Source organism: Durio zibethinus, chromosome 26 (genome assembly GCF_047325235.1).
Source record: "Durio zibethinus cultivar Kanyao isolate XHJ-2024 chromosome 26, ASM4732523v1, whole genome shotgun sequence".
NCBI lineage: Eukaryota > Viridiplantae > Streptophyta > Magnoliopsida > Malvales > Malvaceae > Durio > Durio zibethinus.
Window position 1 is genome coordinate 4,864,044 of NC_143187.1, and position 16,140 is coordinate 4,880,183.

General features: G+C 35.1%; 3 protein-coding genes across 4 annotated transcripts; 2 read left to right on the forward strand and 1 right to left on the reverse strand.

Moving 5' to 3' along the window:
- Positions 1-2,647: 2,647 nt before the first annotated feature.
- On the forward strand, positions 2,648-9,526 carry LOC111274589 (ELF3-like protein 2). 2 transcript variants are annotated; one of them, XM_089755668.1, is made up of 5 exons: positions 2,648-3,066; positions 4,536-4,948; positions 5,381-6,405; positions 6,694-6,745; positions 6,915-9,526. In XM_089755668.1, exons 2-5 carry the CDS (start codon positions 4,718-4,720, stop codon positions 7,902-7,904), a joined length of 2,298 nt encoding a protein of 765 aa, XP_089611794.1. In that variant the 5' UTR covers positions 2,648-3,066; positions 4,536-4,717; the 3' UTR covers positions 7,905-9,526. The 2 variants fall into 2 exon arrangements, with proteins under 2 accessions (XP_089611794.1, XP_022715078.2); XM_022859343.2 differs by having other exon boundaries at positions 4,551-4,948.
- A 135-nt stretch (positions 9,527-9,661) lies between these two features.
- Positions 9,662-12,726, reverse strand: LOC111274158 (protein neprosin-like). The gene is made up of 7 exons (XM_089755132.1): positions 12,562-12,726; positions 12,372-12,458; positions 11,614-11,826; positions 11,201-11,362; positions 11,082-11,126; positions 10,800-10,946; positions 9,662-10,705 (listed from the first exon to the last, which is right to left on the reverse strand). Exons 1-7 carry the CDS (start codon positions 12,724-12,726, stop codon positions 10,331-10,333), a joined length of 1,194 nt encoding a protein of 397 aa, XP_089611258.1. The 3' UTR covers positions 9,662-10,330.
- Positions 12,727-12,955: 229 nt separating this feature from the next.
- LOC149511255 (uncharacterized) lies at positions 12,956-15,901 on the forward strand. Its single transcript, XM_089755133.1, has 5 exons — positions 12,956-12,969; positions 13,899-13,999; positions 14,086-14,219; positions 14,992-15,507; positions 15,585-15,901. Exons 1-4 carry the CDS (start codon positions 12,956-12,958, stop codon positions 15,100-15,102), a joined length of 360 nt encoding a protein of 119 aa, XP_089611259.1. The 3' UTR covers positions 15,103-15,507; positions 15,585-15,901.
- Positions 15,902-16,140: the final 239 nt, after the last annotated feature.

Consider the following 16,140-nt stretch of genomic DNA (forward strand, 5'->3'; position numbering starts at 1 on the left):
TGCAACTGCAAACCTGCTAAGGGAGGGATGAAATTAGGGCTTAGTTCTAATTAATGACGGCGTTCAAATCTGGCAACCTCAAGTATCAAAAAGAAATTAGGGATACTTGTCTTTTTCATGATTTGCTGAGTGTGGCGTGGCCTATGTGGATTAGTACTTTTTAATGTTCTAATGTTTCAATCTTTCCTTCCTGCGATGTAGTCCGAGTTACCCCAGGGCCTGATCAATCCAGATATAAAATTCATGTAGAGTATTGTGTAAGCAATCCTAATAGAAAATTCGGTTACCGAGTGCAAAATGAACAGCAAACAGAACAACTTGGTTTTATCTTGCTCAATACATTAGCAACCACGAGCGTAGCTGGAGCTTTAGTCTTCCCAGGATTACATGCACGCAAGCTTGCTCCCAAAATACCATAAAGCCAATAATGCAGCATTGCTTCTCAAATTAAGCAGCAGCGAACCATAACCAACTTCGCAAACTAATGCAAGGTCCTTTTCTCACCTGACTAAAACTTTTATCCATCAGTAGTTCAGTGGCTTCTTCTTGGGTTGAAACTTGCAATACTACCACAGCAGGAATTGTACGGTGGAGTTCTAACATTCTCAGAAAGAACTGATAAACACCTGCAATGGGGCAAATGGTTTTGCAAAAAGATAAATTTATGGAGGGAAACATATAGCTAATACAATCATGAGATTATCCACAACTCACATTTCGCAAATCTGCATAAGCCATAGTTTTCAGTTTCTAAATGGACTTTGTGCAATTAGATGGCAACAAGTAATCAAGCAACATTTAAATACAAGCAATTAACAACACTGAGAATTACCATATAAAGTTCATAAACCAACCTTGTCTGGGGGTCCTTTCTCACCTCCGTTCAAAATCTCAGCACTGTAACATGAATGACAATTTGTGAGTGAGGTAAAATTTTTGCATTGATATTTTGAGAGAGAGAGAGAGAGAGAGAGAGAGAGAGAGAGAGAGAGAGAAAGGGAGGGAGTCTAAGAGGAAGACTAACTTGCAGGATTCTTTAATCTCACATCAATATCAGCCACATGTTTTTGCTTCATTTAGAAGAGAATTTTGTATATTCATGTAAATGATATATCTGAATATAGTTTCTCTGGTATCAGCTCTGGATAGGTAAATCCAATGTTAATTGAAACGAGAAAGCTTGGAAATTGTTTGACTTTGGAGATAAAGTAAACAAATAACTACTCTATATGTTTTGTGGACCAAGACTATTTTAAACATACTTCCATATGAAAATTGACTCTTAAAGGCTTGTGCTACAAACTTCTATATGTTGGAGTAGAATTTATAGTGGTAAAGGAACATATAAGGTTGACTCTTAATTAGAAACCACAAAGGCGATAACATACACGAAAGTTTCTGATATTAATAAAAGGGGATATGGGGAGGACCTGGAATAGGTGGCCAATTTGCAATGATGAGAGAATAAAGGACAGGCTGATGCTAAATGATAAACGGTTCAAACACCTGCCTTCTTTAATAAATGAGAACAAAAGAAAGCATCAGAACAAACAGAGTTGAAGATGGAAAATGTATAATGATTGTTAATCAATAAAGGGCCATTGAGAGAATCATCCCGATGAAACTATTGTCTTTTGACAGCAAAGATCTTAATTTCTAGTTAGCTCCATATGTTGCTGTCGGCTATTGTTTACTTGTTCCAACTTGTTAGTGATCTTAATACGCTATCTGCATGAGTATAAGAAAATATCAGCCTGGAACATACATATGTAGGTAAAGGCTAGAAAATCAGACAACTAAACCAGATCAGTTTGATCGAAGCAGAATGCAAAGAAGATTAACATGGACATATTTCTGTAAAGGATATTACATTGACAACTTTATAGAGACAGTATAATAGAAACACCCAACAATCTTATCTTTCATTATTGGACCCAGACCATCCTTCTACTTCAATAAAATTGGAAATATTACACGTGTTTTTTTTTTTTTTTTTTTTTTTATCTATATTTTGAAAGATGTTCATTCAGATGCGATACCATTTAGTATCACTAACAAGGAAGTAAATGCTCCTTACACTGGAAAGAAATTAAGAGTATGTACTCGCAGCAAATTTTCCTCAAATTTTGGAATTAGTATTCGAACCAACCTGAGTATCCATCACTTTGTGTAGCTTAATACCAAACTGAAAATACAGTGCCTACATGATATTGTTTACGATAATAATGAATAAGTCTAGCAGGATTTAAATTGTGATTTCGTTTTCAATTGTATTATGTTTATCTCGATGATGGATATAAAAAAGACCATCATTGTCATTTCAATTATTGCTATCGTAAATTTTTTTTTTATTTTATATAATTTATTATATAATATAATAATTATATTTATACTTATAAAAACTTTTAATTTATAATTTTTAAAAGAATTTATGATATTTTTTGTTATTTATTTTTTTAAAAGAAATTATTCATAACTTTTTTAAATTATAAGAAAACATTCATTTAATGAAAAAGACATTCATATTCAGTATTATATCAAAGTTCCTAAAACTCCTATTTTCTTTAACACCAAATACCCTCCTGCCAGCCTTCAAATTAATAATGCCCACCATTTTATCAAACAAACACACCCCTCCAAATTTCCTGTGTCTTTTTTTTTTTTGGGAAAGTTTTATTTCTTTCAGGCTTTCACTACCCACTCACCCGACCCGCCCCAAACCCTTCTGCCTCAGCCTTCAATCCAGTGCCTAGTGCCCCCACACTCCAGCTTCCATTCCTCCAGAGTCCAGCCTCTGTGTTTTCTTCTTCACTCTTCTTCTTTTCCTTCACTCTACTTCTTCTCGTCTCTCTCACAGACCCAAACCCCAAAATCAGTAAATCGGTAAAATCCTCCCCTCTCGGCTTCTTCTGATCGAGCTCTCCGGCCACCGCCTCCTTCCTCCGCCACTGATTTCAACACACACTCAGCCCACAGCCTCTCGGCCTCCATTCACTGATCAGTCATCAGAGATTTTTTTTCCAACAGCAATTCGCAGGAAGCCAGTAAATTTTTTTTTTTTAAAAGGTAATTTCAACTTACTTTTACCTTCAAATTACTTGTTCTTCACACTTGATCTTGATTGAGGTTGAATTTGGGTGAATTGAGTTGATTTAATTCTAGATCTAGGGTTACTGGCGGTTTGTTTTTTTTTGGCTTCTCTTTTTTACTTTCTAGGGTTAGGCTAAGAATTGAATTATTGGTTTTTGTTGTTGACGTGCTTTCTATTTGGATTGGCAATGATGGCAATAGTGGACTGTTATTCCCCGTTGTTTTGAGTGTGTTTCAAATTCACAGCCGTTTTTTCTCATATAGCAGTGGCTGGCAGAGGCATTTCTGCTACTGCACAGCTATTTAATTCCCTGAAGTATAGTGCATAAAATGTTTCTTTTATGAACACATAATTACTCAACTAAATCTTTTGTGAGACCTCACTATCTCATTTACAGTCATGGATAACTTATGTGATGAAACTAGACTCAAGGGCAGGCTTGCAGGCTTTCATTAGTTTCTTCCCACCTTGAATAGCATCAACCAAATATATAGCATCTGAAAAGGCAAGCTGCCACGGAAAAGGATTTCTTATATGATCATCATTAATGATAATATTAATAGTAATGCACAAATAGAAAAAAGTAGCCAAGATATCATATGCAAAGGGCATATGTGAAACATGTTTCCTTCTGTTGCATATCTATCTTGACGAAATATTCATTATTCAGTTTTAAGATTATATAATTAGCTTAAGAATAAATACATAACCTGCATGATGCAAACTGTTCCATAACGACAGTGGCGAACACCTTCACAATTTAGAGTTTGGACCTAAAATCACAATTTTGCTTTGAATTTTTGGTTTATAGTTTTCTGATTGGTTCAATGGTGATGGAGCTTTTTGCTTTTGGGTGATAAGAGAGAGAGAAGAAATCCTTCTCTTTGTGAATTCCAAGGCAACCCTGGCAGAATCTATCTTTTTCTATATGTTTTTCCATCTTCCCCACTGTTTTTTTTTTTTTTTTTCTTATTACTGTCTGATATACTGCTTTTATTTTTTCTTTTACTTTTTATGAAGTTATCTTTTATCTGGAACTTTGACTGTTAGTTTTTGTTGTAAAAAAAAAGGAATGTTAATTGTTATATTGTGGTGGTGGTGGTGGTGGTGTTGGCATCTGAATCTGGGCTAAAAGTTTGGTTCTTTTTTGGTCCGGTAAGACTCTAGATATTGGTGAAATTTGTGTTGTTATCAGTTGCTTAATTTGTTATAACTGCTGGGTTATTGATTTTTGGAGCAAAAGGTTTGATCTTTATGCTGTGGTTTGGTTCTGGTAGTTAGCAAAAACTTATGTTTTCTGGAGCAATTTTTCATGAGTTCTTGTTTGTTGTTTATGGTTTTCATTCAAAAGATCTGTTTTTTTGAGGTGTGGTGACTATTGGCTGTTGGTAGAGTTCTGAATTCTTCTTAAGTGACTGATTCTGAATTAATGCAAAGCCAAAAGACTTGTTTGTTGCAGGTAGGTTGATTCTGGGTGATTGTGTTTCCTTGGTGAGAATTTTTCAAATGCCATCTAGGGATCAAAGTTTTGGTCTGTATTGAATTTGGCTTGAAAGGATGCTAAGGGAATGTTTTGATGGTGGAAGGATCAGTTTTTGAGTGGAATTTTGTGGTGAAGGACTGTAAATGATGATGAGAGGGGGAAAAGATGAGGGAAGAGTGATGAGTCCTATGTTTCCTAGGCTTCATGTGAATGATACAGAGAAAGGAGGGCCAAGGGCACCTCCAAGGAATAAAATGGCTCTCTATGAGCAGCTCAGTATCCCTTCCCAAAGGTTTAACTCCGGATCACCATCCATGCTGCCTCTTCCTCCAAATAATAACAACAGCTTGGTTCCTTTAATATCATCAAGCCATGTAAGTTTTCTAACTTAAATGATTTCCTAAAGTCGTAAGATGCAATTGTCTCCTTCAAGTTACCTTGTGTGAATGGTATCAATCAATATGATGGCCTTTTTTTTATGTTTGTGTTTAGCCATTTTAGCCTTTGAATTCTTTTGTTTTTCTTTTATCTGTTGAATTTGATTCAAGGCTTGGCATCTATTACTGCTAGGTTAATCATCTGGTACCTACATAAGGTTTCTATTTGTTTGCCAAGGTGGGATCATCGTGTTCTAGATTTATGCAAATACTTCTTTTAGCATCATAGTCTCTTCCATTGCTTTTGTGCTTTACCTTATAAGTGTTCAGTCTGTAGAACAAAATTTGTGTGAGGTTCTGAGTTATGTGGATTGATGTAATTTTTTTTCTATTTTATATTCTATGACTAGAAATTATTCATATTTCTAGGGTGGTGACAATGAAAGGAGTATGTTTGTGCCATTCGGCAACACCCATGAATCTTCCATTTTGGCTGATAAGTTTCATTCTTATTCCATCCCCGGGACTAATCTAAATACCACTAAAGGAAATCAAGAAAGAAAATCCACAAAAGCTATAGATGACAATAGTTTGGATACCACACCACCAATTCAAGCAGTTTCTAAAAGCAATCCATTGCAACCACTGCATTTTTCTAACTTTAAGAAATTTTCCTTAAGGAAGCTAGGTTACGATGATGATCTTAGGGTTCCTACCTCTGTTGTGTCTTTAATAGAACAGAACTTTAGTTGCAGTAAGCAGAGTGAAGGCCGGGGAATTTTTTCTAAATTGAACTTGAGCTCTTCAATGCAACTTCAAACTGCTAATGAAAAGCAGAAAGAAAATGATTCTGTTGATCCAAAGTCTAGAAGATATGTTGGGAACCAAGATGAGGAGAAAGGGAGATTGTTTCGAAGTCGTCAAAACATCATGGAAAGGTCTAATTCAATTTTGTCAACTGGAGATGAAATCCTGGCAGACACATCATCTGACCTGTCAATCAAAATCAAGGATTCAGAATCATTAAAACGACCACACGCTTCCTATAACCAAGAAAACAAAAGCAGCTCAGTGGATATATTGAACAGTGAAGATGGTCCAAATGCTCGGTTGCATCATGAGTATGTGGTGACACAAGACAAAATGATCTTTAGGGAAAATATGTCGGTGGAATCTGGCAGATGCCTGGAAAATACTTCCAAAGTGAGAAATGAGTCATGCATGAGACAATCACTTGGAGTTGATGATGGAAGTCCAAATGCACTTGAAAACAGAATTAAGGTCCATGAAGAAAAGAAGGGTGGGGCTAAGCAGGTTGGGGGTGTTAACAGACGTAATAATGTCCCAGATCCCTCCATGTTGGAGTCTGAATCTCTTTTGGATGTATGCCCTGATGATGTCGTGGGAATCATAGGTGAAAAGCATTTCTGGAAAGTAAGAAGTGCGATTGCCAAGTAAGTATCCCTCTTCTATTGTAGCTATGTGCATCTGCTGCAGCTAATGAACATCAGAAGTATGTGGTCTATTCAATTTTGTTTAGCACAGCTGCATTTTTATACCAATATCTAATTGCAGTGTACCTTCCATGTCTACTATATCTAACTGCTCTTTTTGGCTGTCACTATTAGATATTTAATACAATTTGCTATTTGAATCACTTCTATCTCTTCCGAAATGCACTCAACATTTGTTGCTAGCTCTGCTTCGTGATGTGATACTAATCGGTATATCACTATTTTCAGCCAACAAAGAGTCTTTGCTGTGCAAGTCTTCGAGTTGCATAGACTAATAAAGGTAAACGGGTTATTGTGCTATTGACTTGCTTGGCATTTCAGCAAATATCTATGTAATCTCATTTTTTGGTTTCTTACCCAGCTGTGTAAAATGAAATACCTTTTCTGTTTTCGTGTTTGTTTGATTGAACAGAATGAAAGAAATTTACTTTTGCATTATTTTTGAACAGGTTCAGAGGTTGATTGCTGGGTCACCACATATATTGCTTGAAGATACCTTATATATGGACAAACCATCTTTAGATGTTTCTCCCGTCAAGAAGTTGCCAATGAACTATGTTTCTGAACCACCATTGATCATTAAAGTCAAAGATAATTCTCAAAAAACAAATATTAGCATCGAATGTGCAGATGAGAATGCAGTTGCAAAGCTTCCTCTTCCCTCTACCAATGATGATACCAGCAAAGGACTTGGTACAGGCCCTTATTCAGGAAATGCATCGACAACACCGATGCCTGCCAATACCAGGCCATCTCCTTGGTGTTTCTCTCCACCTGGAAATCAGTGGTTAGTTCCTGTAATGTCTCCTTCTGAAGGACTTGTTTACAAGCCATGCACAGGGCCTTTTCCTTCAACTGCAGGTTTCTTGGCACCAGTTTATGGCAGCTGTGGTCCTGTGAACCTAGGGGACTTTCTGAACACAGCTTATGGTGTTCCAGCTTCTCACCATCAGGGATTTGGAATTCCTGCTGGCAACCCTCCGATAGGTCAGACCTACTTTCCACATTATGGTATGCCAGTTAGGAATCCTTCAGTTTCTGGCTCAGCAGTTGAGCAGATGGGCCCGTTTACTGGAGTCCAGTCAAAGGGCAATCAGTTCTCAACAGGTGATGTAAACTTCACCATAGCTCACCAGAGTTCATGCAACAGATCAAGTCAGATGAGTCAAGCAATCTCATATTGTGCTGGAAAATTACCTGCATCAAAAGAGAGCCAAATACAGGGAAGTACAGCGAGTAGTCCATCTGAGAGGGCTAAAGGGGACGCACTTCCTTCTTTACATACAGAACCTACAACACAGGCATCCAATCATGACGGTCAAACTAGTGGGCAGCGAACAAGGGTGATTAAGGTTGTACCACATAACCCCAGATTAGCGACTGAATCAGCAGCTCGGATCTTTCAGTCTATCCAAGAAGAAAGGAAACAGTATGATTAGTTTTTATATCTAATCAGACCTACCTTGCCGAAGGTAACTGTATACTTAATACTTTGTCAAATATTTGATGTTTTGCATCTAATTCTTATATGTTAATAGCATGTACATAACATAAGCAGCTTAAGGTTGAAAAACAATAAACTTTTGCTTGATTGTAACCATGCTTGATTCTATGTTTTATGATCAACTGGCTTTTCTGTAAGAGCCTTTTTTGCAGCAAATCTTAGTCGCATTAAAAAATTAATAATCAAGCATGTACTGCACCATAAGCCTTTAATTACCAAGCATTCAAGTCTACTTTAAATACAATTCAGGAAGAAATCTAAGGAGAAGTCCCATATGCCACGTGCTTTCTGGTTCTAGCAATTTTTTGTGTTTTCCGCTCTAACAAATTTCTTGTTTATATAGCCGAGTTAATCATGGCACTTAAAGAAGAGAGTTGCCGAAAAAAGAAGATAAATGTTGCTGCAACTAGTACTGACACCATTTCAGTTAACAAAACCCTGACTGATCTGCACAAATAGCCCCAATAATGGAACAATTTGAAACCCTCACCCAACAGCTAGTCACTAAAGGAAATGATACAGAACTTCAACTTTCCCACAGACTTCGAAAGATCCAAAAACCCCAGAGTCCCAAGAAACCCACCTACATAAAAGCTGCCGACGTACTATGACGGTGCTGCTTTATCGGCGTTGAAGAAAACAAAACACCCGGAAACCACTACCTTACAAATACCCGAACACAAACTATCATACAAAAATCCAAATAAACAACCTTGGAACCACAACCTAACAAAAACTTGAAAGCTCGGATGGAGGCGATGGAGAAAGAGCTAAAAAACAAAATCTTTACCTTTGATGACGAGTTCAAGTTCTTAGAAACATCTCCGTTTGCCGAGAATATTTACCTAGCTCTACCATCAAAAGGATTCAAGATACCCACAATTGAAACTTACGACCTTGAACTTTCAGCTTGCTCAGAATTCTGAGTTCCAAAGGCCTCCTCACTAGTTTGCTTGGCCACTAGATTCTAAGAAGGTCCTTGAGCTTGAGTAGGAACAGGGACCTCCATCACATCAGAAGAAGATGAAGATATCTCAGAAGTAAAAGATTCCTTGAAGTCAGATGACGACCCAGAGTCAGAGTTGAAGACTGGGCTAATAGTTGATTAGGAGGACCATTAAGGTGTGACAGAAATAGGAGTTCGACTAAAGGAGGTAACTGGTGGAGAGGCTGAAGAAGAGGGAGCTGAAGAGGATGAAGGAAAGTCAGTTAGTGGAGCCGAATATACTGCATTTGTGGGGATAGAGGGATTTTGGAGATCAATGTCTATTACTGCTAAGAGCTTATCCATCCCTTAAAAGATCTTATCGTTACTAACTCTGGCATTTTTTTCAATCTGCTTCTGGTTTTAACATCGAGTTCAACCAATAGACAGCGAACAAGGGTGATTAAGGTTGTACCACATAACCCCAGATTAGCGACTGAATCAGCAGCTCGGATCTTTCGGTCTATACAAGAAGAAAGGAAACAGTATGATTGGTTTTTGTATCTAATCAGAGCTACCTCGCCGAAAATAACTGTATTCTTAATACTGTGTTAAATATTTGATGTTTTGCATCTGTAATTCTTACATGGTAATAGCATGTACATAAGCAACTTAAGGTTGAAAAACAATAAACTTTTGCTTGATTGTAACCACGCTTGATTCTATGTTTTATGATCAAAAGGCTTCTCTTTGAGAGCCTTTTTTTGCAGCAAGTCTTAGCCGAATTAAAAAATTAATAATCTAGCATGTACTCCACCATAAGCCTTTAATTACCAAGCATTCAAGTCTATTTTAAATACAATTCAGGAAGAAAGTGAAGCAACAGAGAAGTCCCATATGACATGTGCTTTCTGGTTCTAGCAATTTTTTGTGTTTCCTACTTTAGCAAGTTTTTACTCGGTGCTTTGAGGTCTCTGCTGAAGTCTTAGAAGTTGCTTTCATGGAGTTCACATTGATGTCGATTATTCAATTTGGAATTGTTAAGCTGAAACTGCTAAGAAGAAAATGCCAATCTGAAGAATACAATTCTTACTCAGGCCAAGTGTTTAATCATTGGCTAAGAACATTTGAACTTGCAATTATAAAAGCCAACCACCTGGATTTATGAGGTTAGGGACCTAGGGTTGTTAAAAAGAATGCTTAGATGTTAGAACTTGAAGTGTCTGAGATGCAAATTATTGAATTTGAGACTCGGGGGCATACTTATCTTGGCTGCCACCTGCATTTTCACTCCCAAGTAACATCCATCCGACTTATATTTATTAATTAAAACTATTACATTCTTTGTTTGGCTCTTAGGAAAATATCCTTCTGTCATAAATCACCATACTCTAGGCATACATGTTGCAATTAAATATCAATTTTATTGCTTGGCTCTACTTGCATTTATCAGAATATCCAGGGCCACCAAAAAAGAAATGGGTTCCAAAATTTTTCATGCCTCCCATCTGTAAATAATAGCATTCAGGCCTTGTCACATATGGCTCGACATTTTCAGCATCTTTTATTGATCCAGACTCATCCATGTACCTAAGATTTCGTATCAAACTAGCTTTGGTAAAGCCTTCACTGGGAAAATGGCCACTTCCCATTTGAGTAGAGGTGTGATGGCCTTGTGATTGTAAATTAACAATCTCTCCACCCCAACTTAATCTATCAGCCCTGTCAGATAGTGTTGTGAAGATCGAGCCTGGCCAGTATCCTACATCTATTTGCTGTATCCTCAACCACCAGTTTCCACTTTGCTTGTCCTGAAACATTTTCCTTATAGTGGTCACTCATCATTTATCTTGAAAAAAAATGACTGAAAATTTTGTCAGACATAAACAACAAAATGTGTTTTACCTTGTGTATAAATATGTTTATATCAAATTGACTGCCTCCATAGGTGGAAACAGGTTCTAAAAGTGAACCAAGGACCACCTTGTTGTTTGTTTGCACAAATCCAGCACATTCAAGATTATAGCAACCTGTCTTTTGATAGCCATCGCTCTAACATTCCACAAACAAACAACTTCAGACAACTTTTAGTTAATGTAAATTCGCAATATGAAAGCATATATATGTTTGATTTCTAACAAAATATAGAGATACAGACATCAGACAAGACGGATCAAGCAAACTTACAGTCCAGTAAATGAATAATCTTGTCTGTTTCTGGTCTGACTTAGTCTGCAATATGATTATAATAAGTTTACCAACATCAAACTGATTCAAAAACAAAGGATCTTTGGTAGAAAACTTACAATCCATCCAGCCTCGATAGTGTTGTATACACTAAATTCATGCCCTGACACAACCCAAATTTGTGCTAAGCTAAACTCCGAATCAAATGTTGCTGGGTTCCACACGTTAAGCCATGCACTTACTCCAAAATAGTTGCCATCGAACACGGAAACTTGGGCATACTAAATCAATTTTTCGTTCACAGCAAGGGAAAATAAAACATCACATTAATCAAATTTCTGTGACTGTTTTTACCTTTGTTTAGAATTCAATGAATGTAGAAAGTATAACTTTAAACTCTCAATTATTTTATAAAGTCATTGTTAAAATAAAATATCTAAATTAATTTAAAAATAAAATACGTAATTATTATCCTTTTGTTGCGGCCTTTTTTATATATATAAAAAAAAAAATGAGTAATTTGACATGGTACCTCATGGTTGTTTGCAGGATTAGCCTTAATTTGAACCTTGTCAAGGTCTTTCTTGGGAGGAACAAATGCCAGAGTCCGAGGAGGTTTGGGTATTTGTGCTCTAACAATGGGAATTGTTCCTTCAGGGCACTGTTCATTCTTATACCAATCGTGAATGAGCTTTGGTTCGAAATTTTCTGCTTCTATTCCTCCAATATATGAATTTGGTTTCATCTATCCAAAGAGAATGATCCTTATTGATCTTCAAGTGAGATAAAAAAAAATTTTACTTGAATAGAAAGGAATTAATTACATTACTGTTTTTCATTTTTAAAAATTATTTTCAAATTCAAAATAATATCTTTCTAATATTTTAAAAATATCAATTTTTCTTTCCATCTCAAATTATTTGGATGGTATTAATTTTTATGGAGTTTAAAAAAATTGACTTTAATGTATTTAATATTAAAATTAACTTTTTTTTATAAAATTAAAGTTTCAAGACTTTTAATGTTAAAAAGTAAAAAAAAAAAAAAAAACCTTGGATTTGATAATTGATGTGTATAAATAAAAGTATTATCTCATTAACGAGCAAAAAATTTAAATCTTTTTATTAAAATTAAAATTTTAATAATATTTTACTAATAAATCACATGATTATTAGTTTCATATTGTAAATATATATCAAATATTTTTAAGTAGATATAATTAAGTGCATGACATACATGAAGAAACCTAGTAAAAAAAAATCAAATGCATGTATTCCAAACGATAAAAACCTGTATGGTGTGATTCTTGAGGAGAGGATGATCAAAAGCAGGTTGTTTGTAGATGTCAACACAGTCAATTACATCACCATCTTCGCTCTGAACATATATATTAACAATTAACCATTATCACTTGTCATAAATGAGATAATTAATTAAATAAGCAATAGAAAAAAAAAGTAGTATTATTATATAGCAAAACCTGTATCGTTTTTATTGTTCCTTTATGCTTAGCCAACTTAATGGTTTTATCAGATGATGAGATCGACCTTCCATCCACATGAACATAGTTAAACATGTGACAGACTGCTACAAACACGAATAAGAAGTATCCAAGCTTGGTTTTTTTATGATTCCAAGTAGCCATTGGATTGAAAAAAAAATTGGCAAAAAAGCTGAAAAAGTTTTTTCTTTCTGATATTTTTCTTACAAAGTACTAAGGCAAAAACTGAGTTTTTGTCCTAACTAATTGAGATGAGAAATTTTTGTTAGAAACATAAAAAGTTAACTGGTGAATATTTGTACTTTTAGCAGCCAATATATATATATATATATGGGAAAACATACATGATTTGGGAATGTTATGTGATTTCTATATGGGAAAAGCTAGGTTTGGAAAGTTTTATGATTTCTATCTTGGAAAATATATCTATTTAGGAGTTTATGGAAATGATATTACCAAGAATGAAAGTTAAGGCATTGATGGAAATTTTTTCTTTTTTTTTTGGTAATATGTATCATCCAATTGAGGATCAGAATGGGAAATTTTATCTTCAATTTTAGCTTTTCACCTCATAATAATTCATTAATGGAATAAGAATGTTCAAATTTATCATCAATCTTTCAATTGGTATACTTTTATCACCATACTTACAATTTTAAAATAAATTTATCATTATATTCAAATTTTATGTAGTAGTAAGGAAACAAATTTTATTATGTGACATTATATTTAATAGAAAATATCATGATGAAAGAAAAATAAAATCAAAACCAAAATTTAGCTTCACAATTTTTTCCTTACCATATCATTTTCAAAATTAATTTTTAATTATAAAACAGTTTTCAACATGAGTTTAGTTTCTCCCATATTAAAAAATAAATAAATATATATATCCTTTAAAAAATTGAAATATTGCTAAGGATTTATCAAATTGCTCATTTTTATGAAATTAATCCATATTTAATCTTTTTAACAAATAAAAAAATTAAATGGAATTTCAACCAACTTTATTTATTTGAAATCATTTATTTTGCAATTTTATACATTCACCTTTTTTTTTAAAATTACAATCTGAATATGAAAAATAATTACAGATGTTAAAATTAATTTGGAGCTTAAACATGCTAAATGATTTCTCAATTAAATTAAGTCAAACATTCTATTCATTGATTTTTAAGTAATTATTATTAATAAAAATTCATGCTAAATAATACTAAATTAGCAAATTGAGGGGTATTAGCCAAGCCGAAAAATGAAAATGAAAATAGGGATTGGACTAAATTATTCAATTAAAAATGATTATGAATTATAAAAAGCCCAACCCAATCTGTCTCACGGCCTGCGGACTCCCATCCTCTCTCACCGACTTTGACCAGGGAAGAAAGGACACTTGCAAATCGTTACACCCTAAACCTCGGTATAATTTTTGCGCCAAAATTTTTTTTTTTTTAATTTCGTTTGATTTTAGTGTTTGTTTGGTCTTTGACGGTGATTGACGTGCAGGTAAGGTTCACGGATCTTTGGCGCGTGCCGGTAAGGTGAGAGGGCAGACCCCAAAGGTGGCCAAGCAAGACAAGAAGAAGAAGCCTAGTGGCCGCGCCTATAAGCGGATGAAGTACAATCGCGGTTTTGTCACCGTTGTTTAGCTCATCTCTACTTCTTGTTTTACTTTTCCTGTTTATATATCTATTAATACTATTTTGGAAAACAATATTTCTTGAGTAAAAAAAGCAGTAATTTATAAACCCATTTTTGAAAATTTTGGTTATGAGGATGAAGACAGTTGATTATTTTTATTCTGTTATACTATGTGGTCATTATAATGTTGGGATTGTGTTGTTAATTGATTTTGAACTTTGTTTCACAATTGAGATGTTAATATATGGAGTAATATTTTAAAACAAAATGTGATGTCACCGCGGATATACCAGTTTAAGAATGCATCCAATATCTTACAATATCTTCAATGGCTAAGTTCTTGATAGTGGTTTCGATCAGTGTATTCAGAAAGTCCCGTTTTGATTAGCTCTTATTGCAGTGAAAAATTTTAATGATGATTGTGCTCTTTTCTTGTGCCAATTAGTGTAATTCTAGTCTGTCCACCCAACTCATTTCCTTTCTAATTCAACCGCCATTTAACCTTCATTATTTGTTTTCTGCTCAACCTGTTATCGTGAATGAAATTCATCTTAGATAAAGTTGATATGGTGCCTTAACTTTGTTAGTTGTGTTATTTTTTCTAGGAATTGTCAGGTCTATATGCATCATACCTACACGATCTCTTTTTTATTCATCTTCTTAACTTCCTCTGAGAATTGCATGGTAGAAGAAGCTGTGCTCGTGTTTCATCCTGCATTCTTGCTTATCTTGAGCATCGTAATGGACTGTGTGTTGGTTTGCTGTGAGCAGTTGTTGGCTTTGGGAAGAAGCGTGGACCCAACTCTTCGGAGAAGTGAGATTGGACTTGTTGGAGTCCTGCATAATAGGATGTTTGAAAGTTTGATGGGAACATTATATTAATATTTTTATGGCTTCATTAGCATTATGTTGTTCTGAATTGCTTTGAAGACTGTTTTCGGTTTAAGGAAACTAAATACTGGTATGCATTGATTTCAAATATTACTAAGAGCCACGACATCTCATCCTTTACGTTCTTTATTTGAGTCTCTGAATTTCAACGAGTGATATGGAATGTAGAAGTTAGATAAATTGAGATGGTTAAATTAGTCCCAACTGCTGCTGTTTTTGACTCTACTCGTAAATTTAATTCGCCACTTATAAAATTGATTTAGGTGAGGTTTTGTTCGGATGATAGGTGTGGCTATCTATCTCCTGTTTGTTCGAGAAAATTAAACGATTTGCCAATATGGGTAGTAATTTTCTTGCTAGCAGGCTGCAGATTTTGTAGCTGGTTTACTGCTGAAGGTGCGTTCGAAGACCTTTTTGTTCAAAGGAGAGGGTTTACAAATCCAACTGACTAACATTTCCTTTTTGATCGCTAGGGGTGATAATCCTCAATCAATCAAACCCAAAAAATATAACAGACATCCAGTGGATCCTCCTTCCTCTTCCAGTACTAGACAACCATTTTCCTGGTTCGTGTGGTTAGACACAATGGTCTGAACATACTGGCCCTCTCTTAACTTCGGCCTTGGCTCGGCAGCATGCGTTCCCAACTTTCTTGTTGCCGTGCATTGTTTCCTGTGGAAATCTCTGGTATCCGAATCATTCCTAGCTTTATAAAGTTGAAATTTATTCCTTGTCCATCAATCTTTATACCCTGCTCTTCTCCAAAATGACAACTTTTAAAGATTTGAAAAAAAAAAAATTTGGCAACGTTTATCTTTTGTAAAAATCCATTTAAAACCAAAATTCCATTCATGAAAATCTAGTCTGAGTTAAGGTTCAGCGACATAATAGGGTACAGAGTTTGAGACTAACCAGGAGTTCTATTACATCTTCTAATAACAATCCTCGTAGCTGCAGAAAGTCCCCCCACATCACCAGCGGACATGGCAGCCCAAGGTACAAACAAAAGACAATCTTGGTTCTAAACTC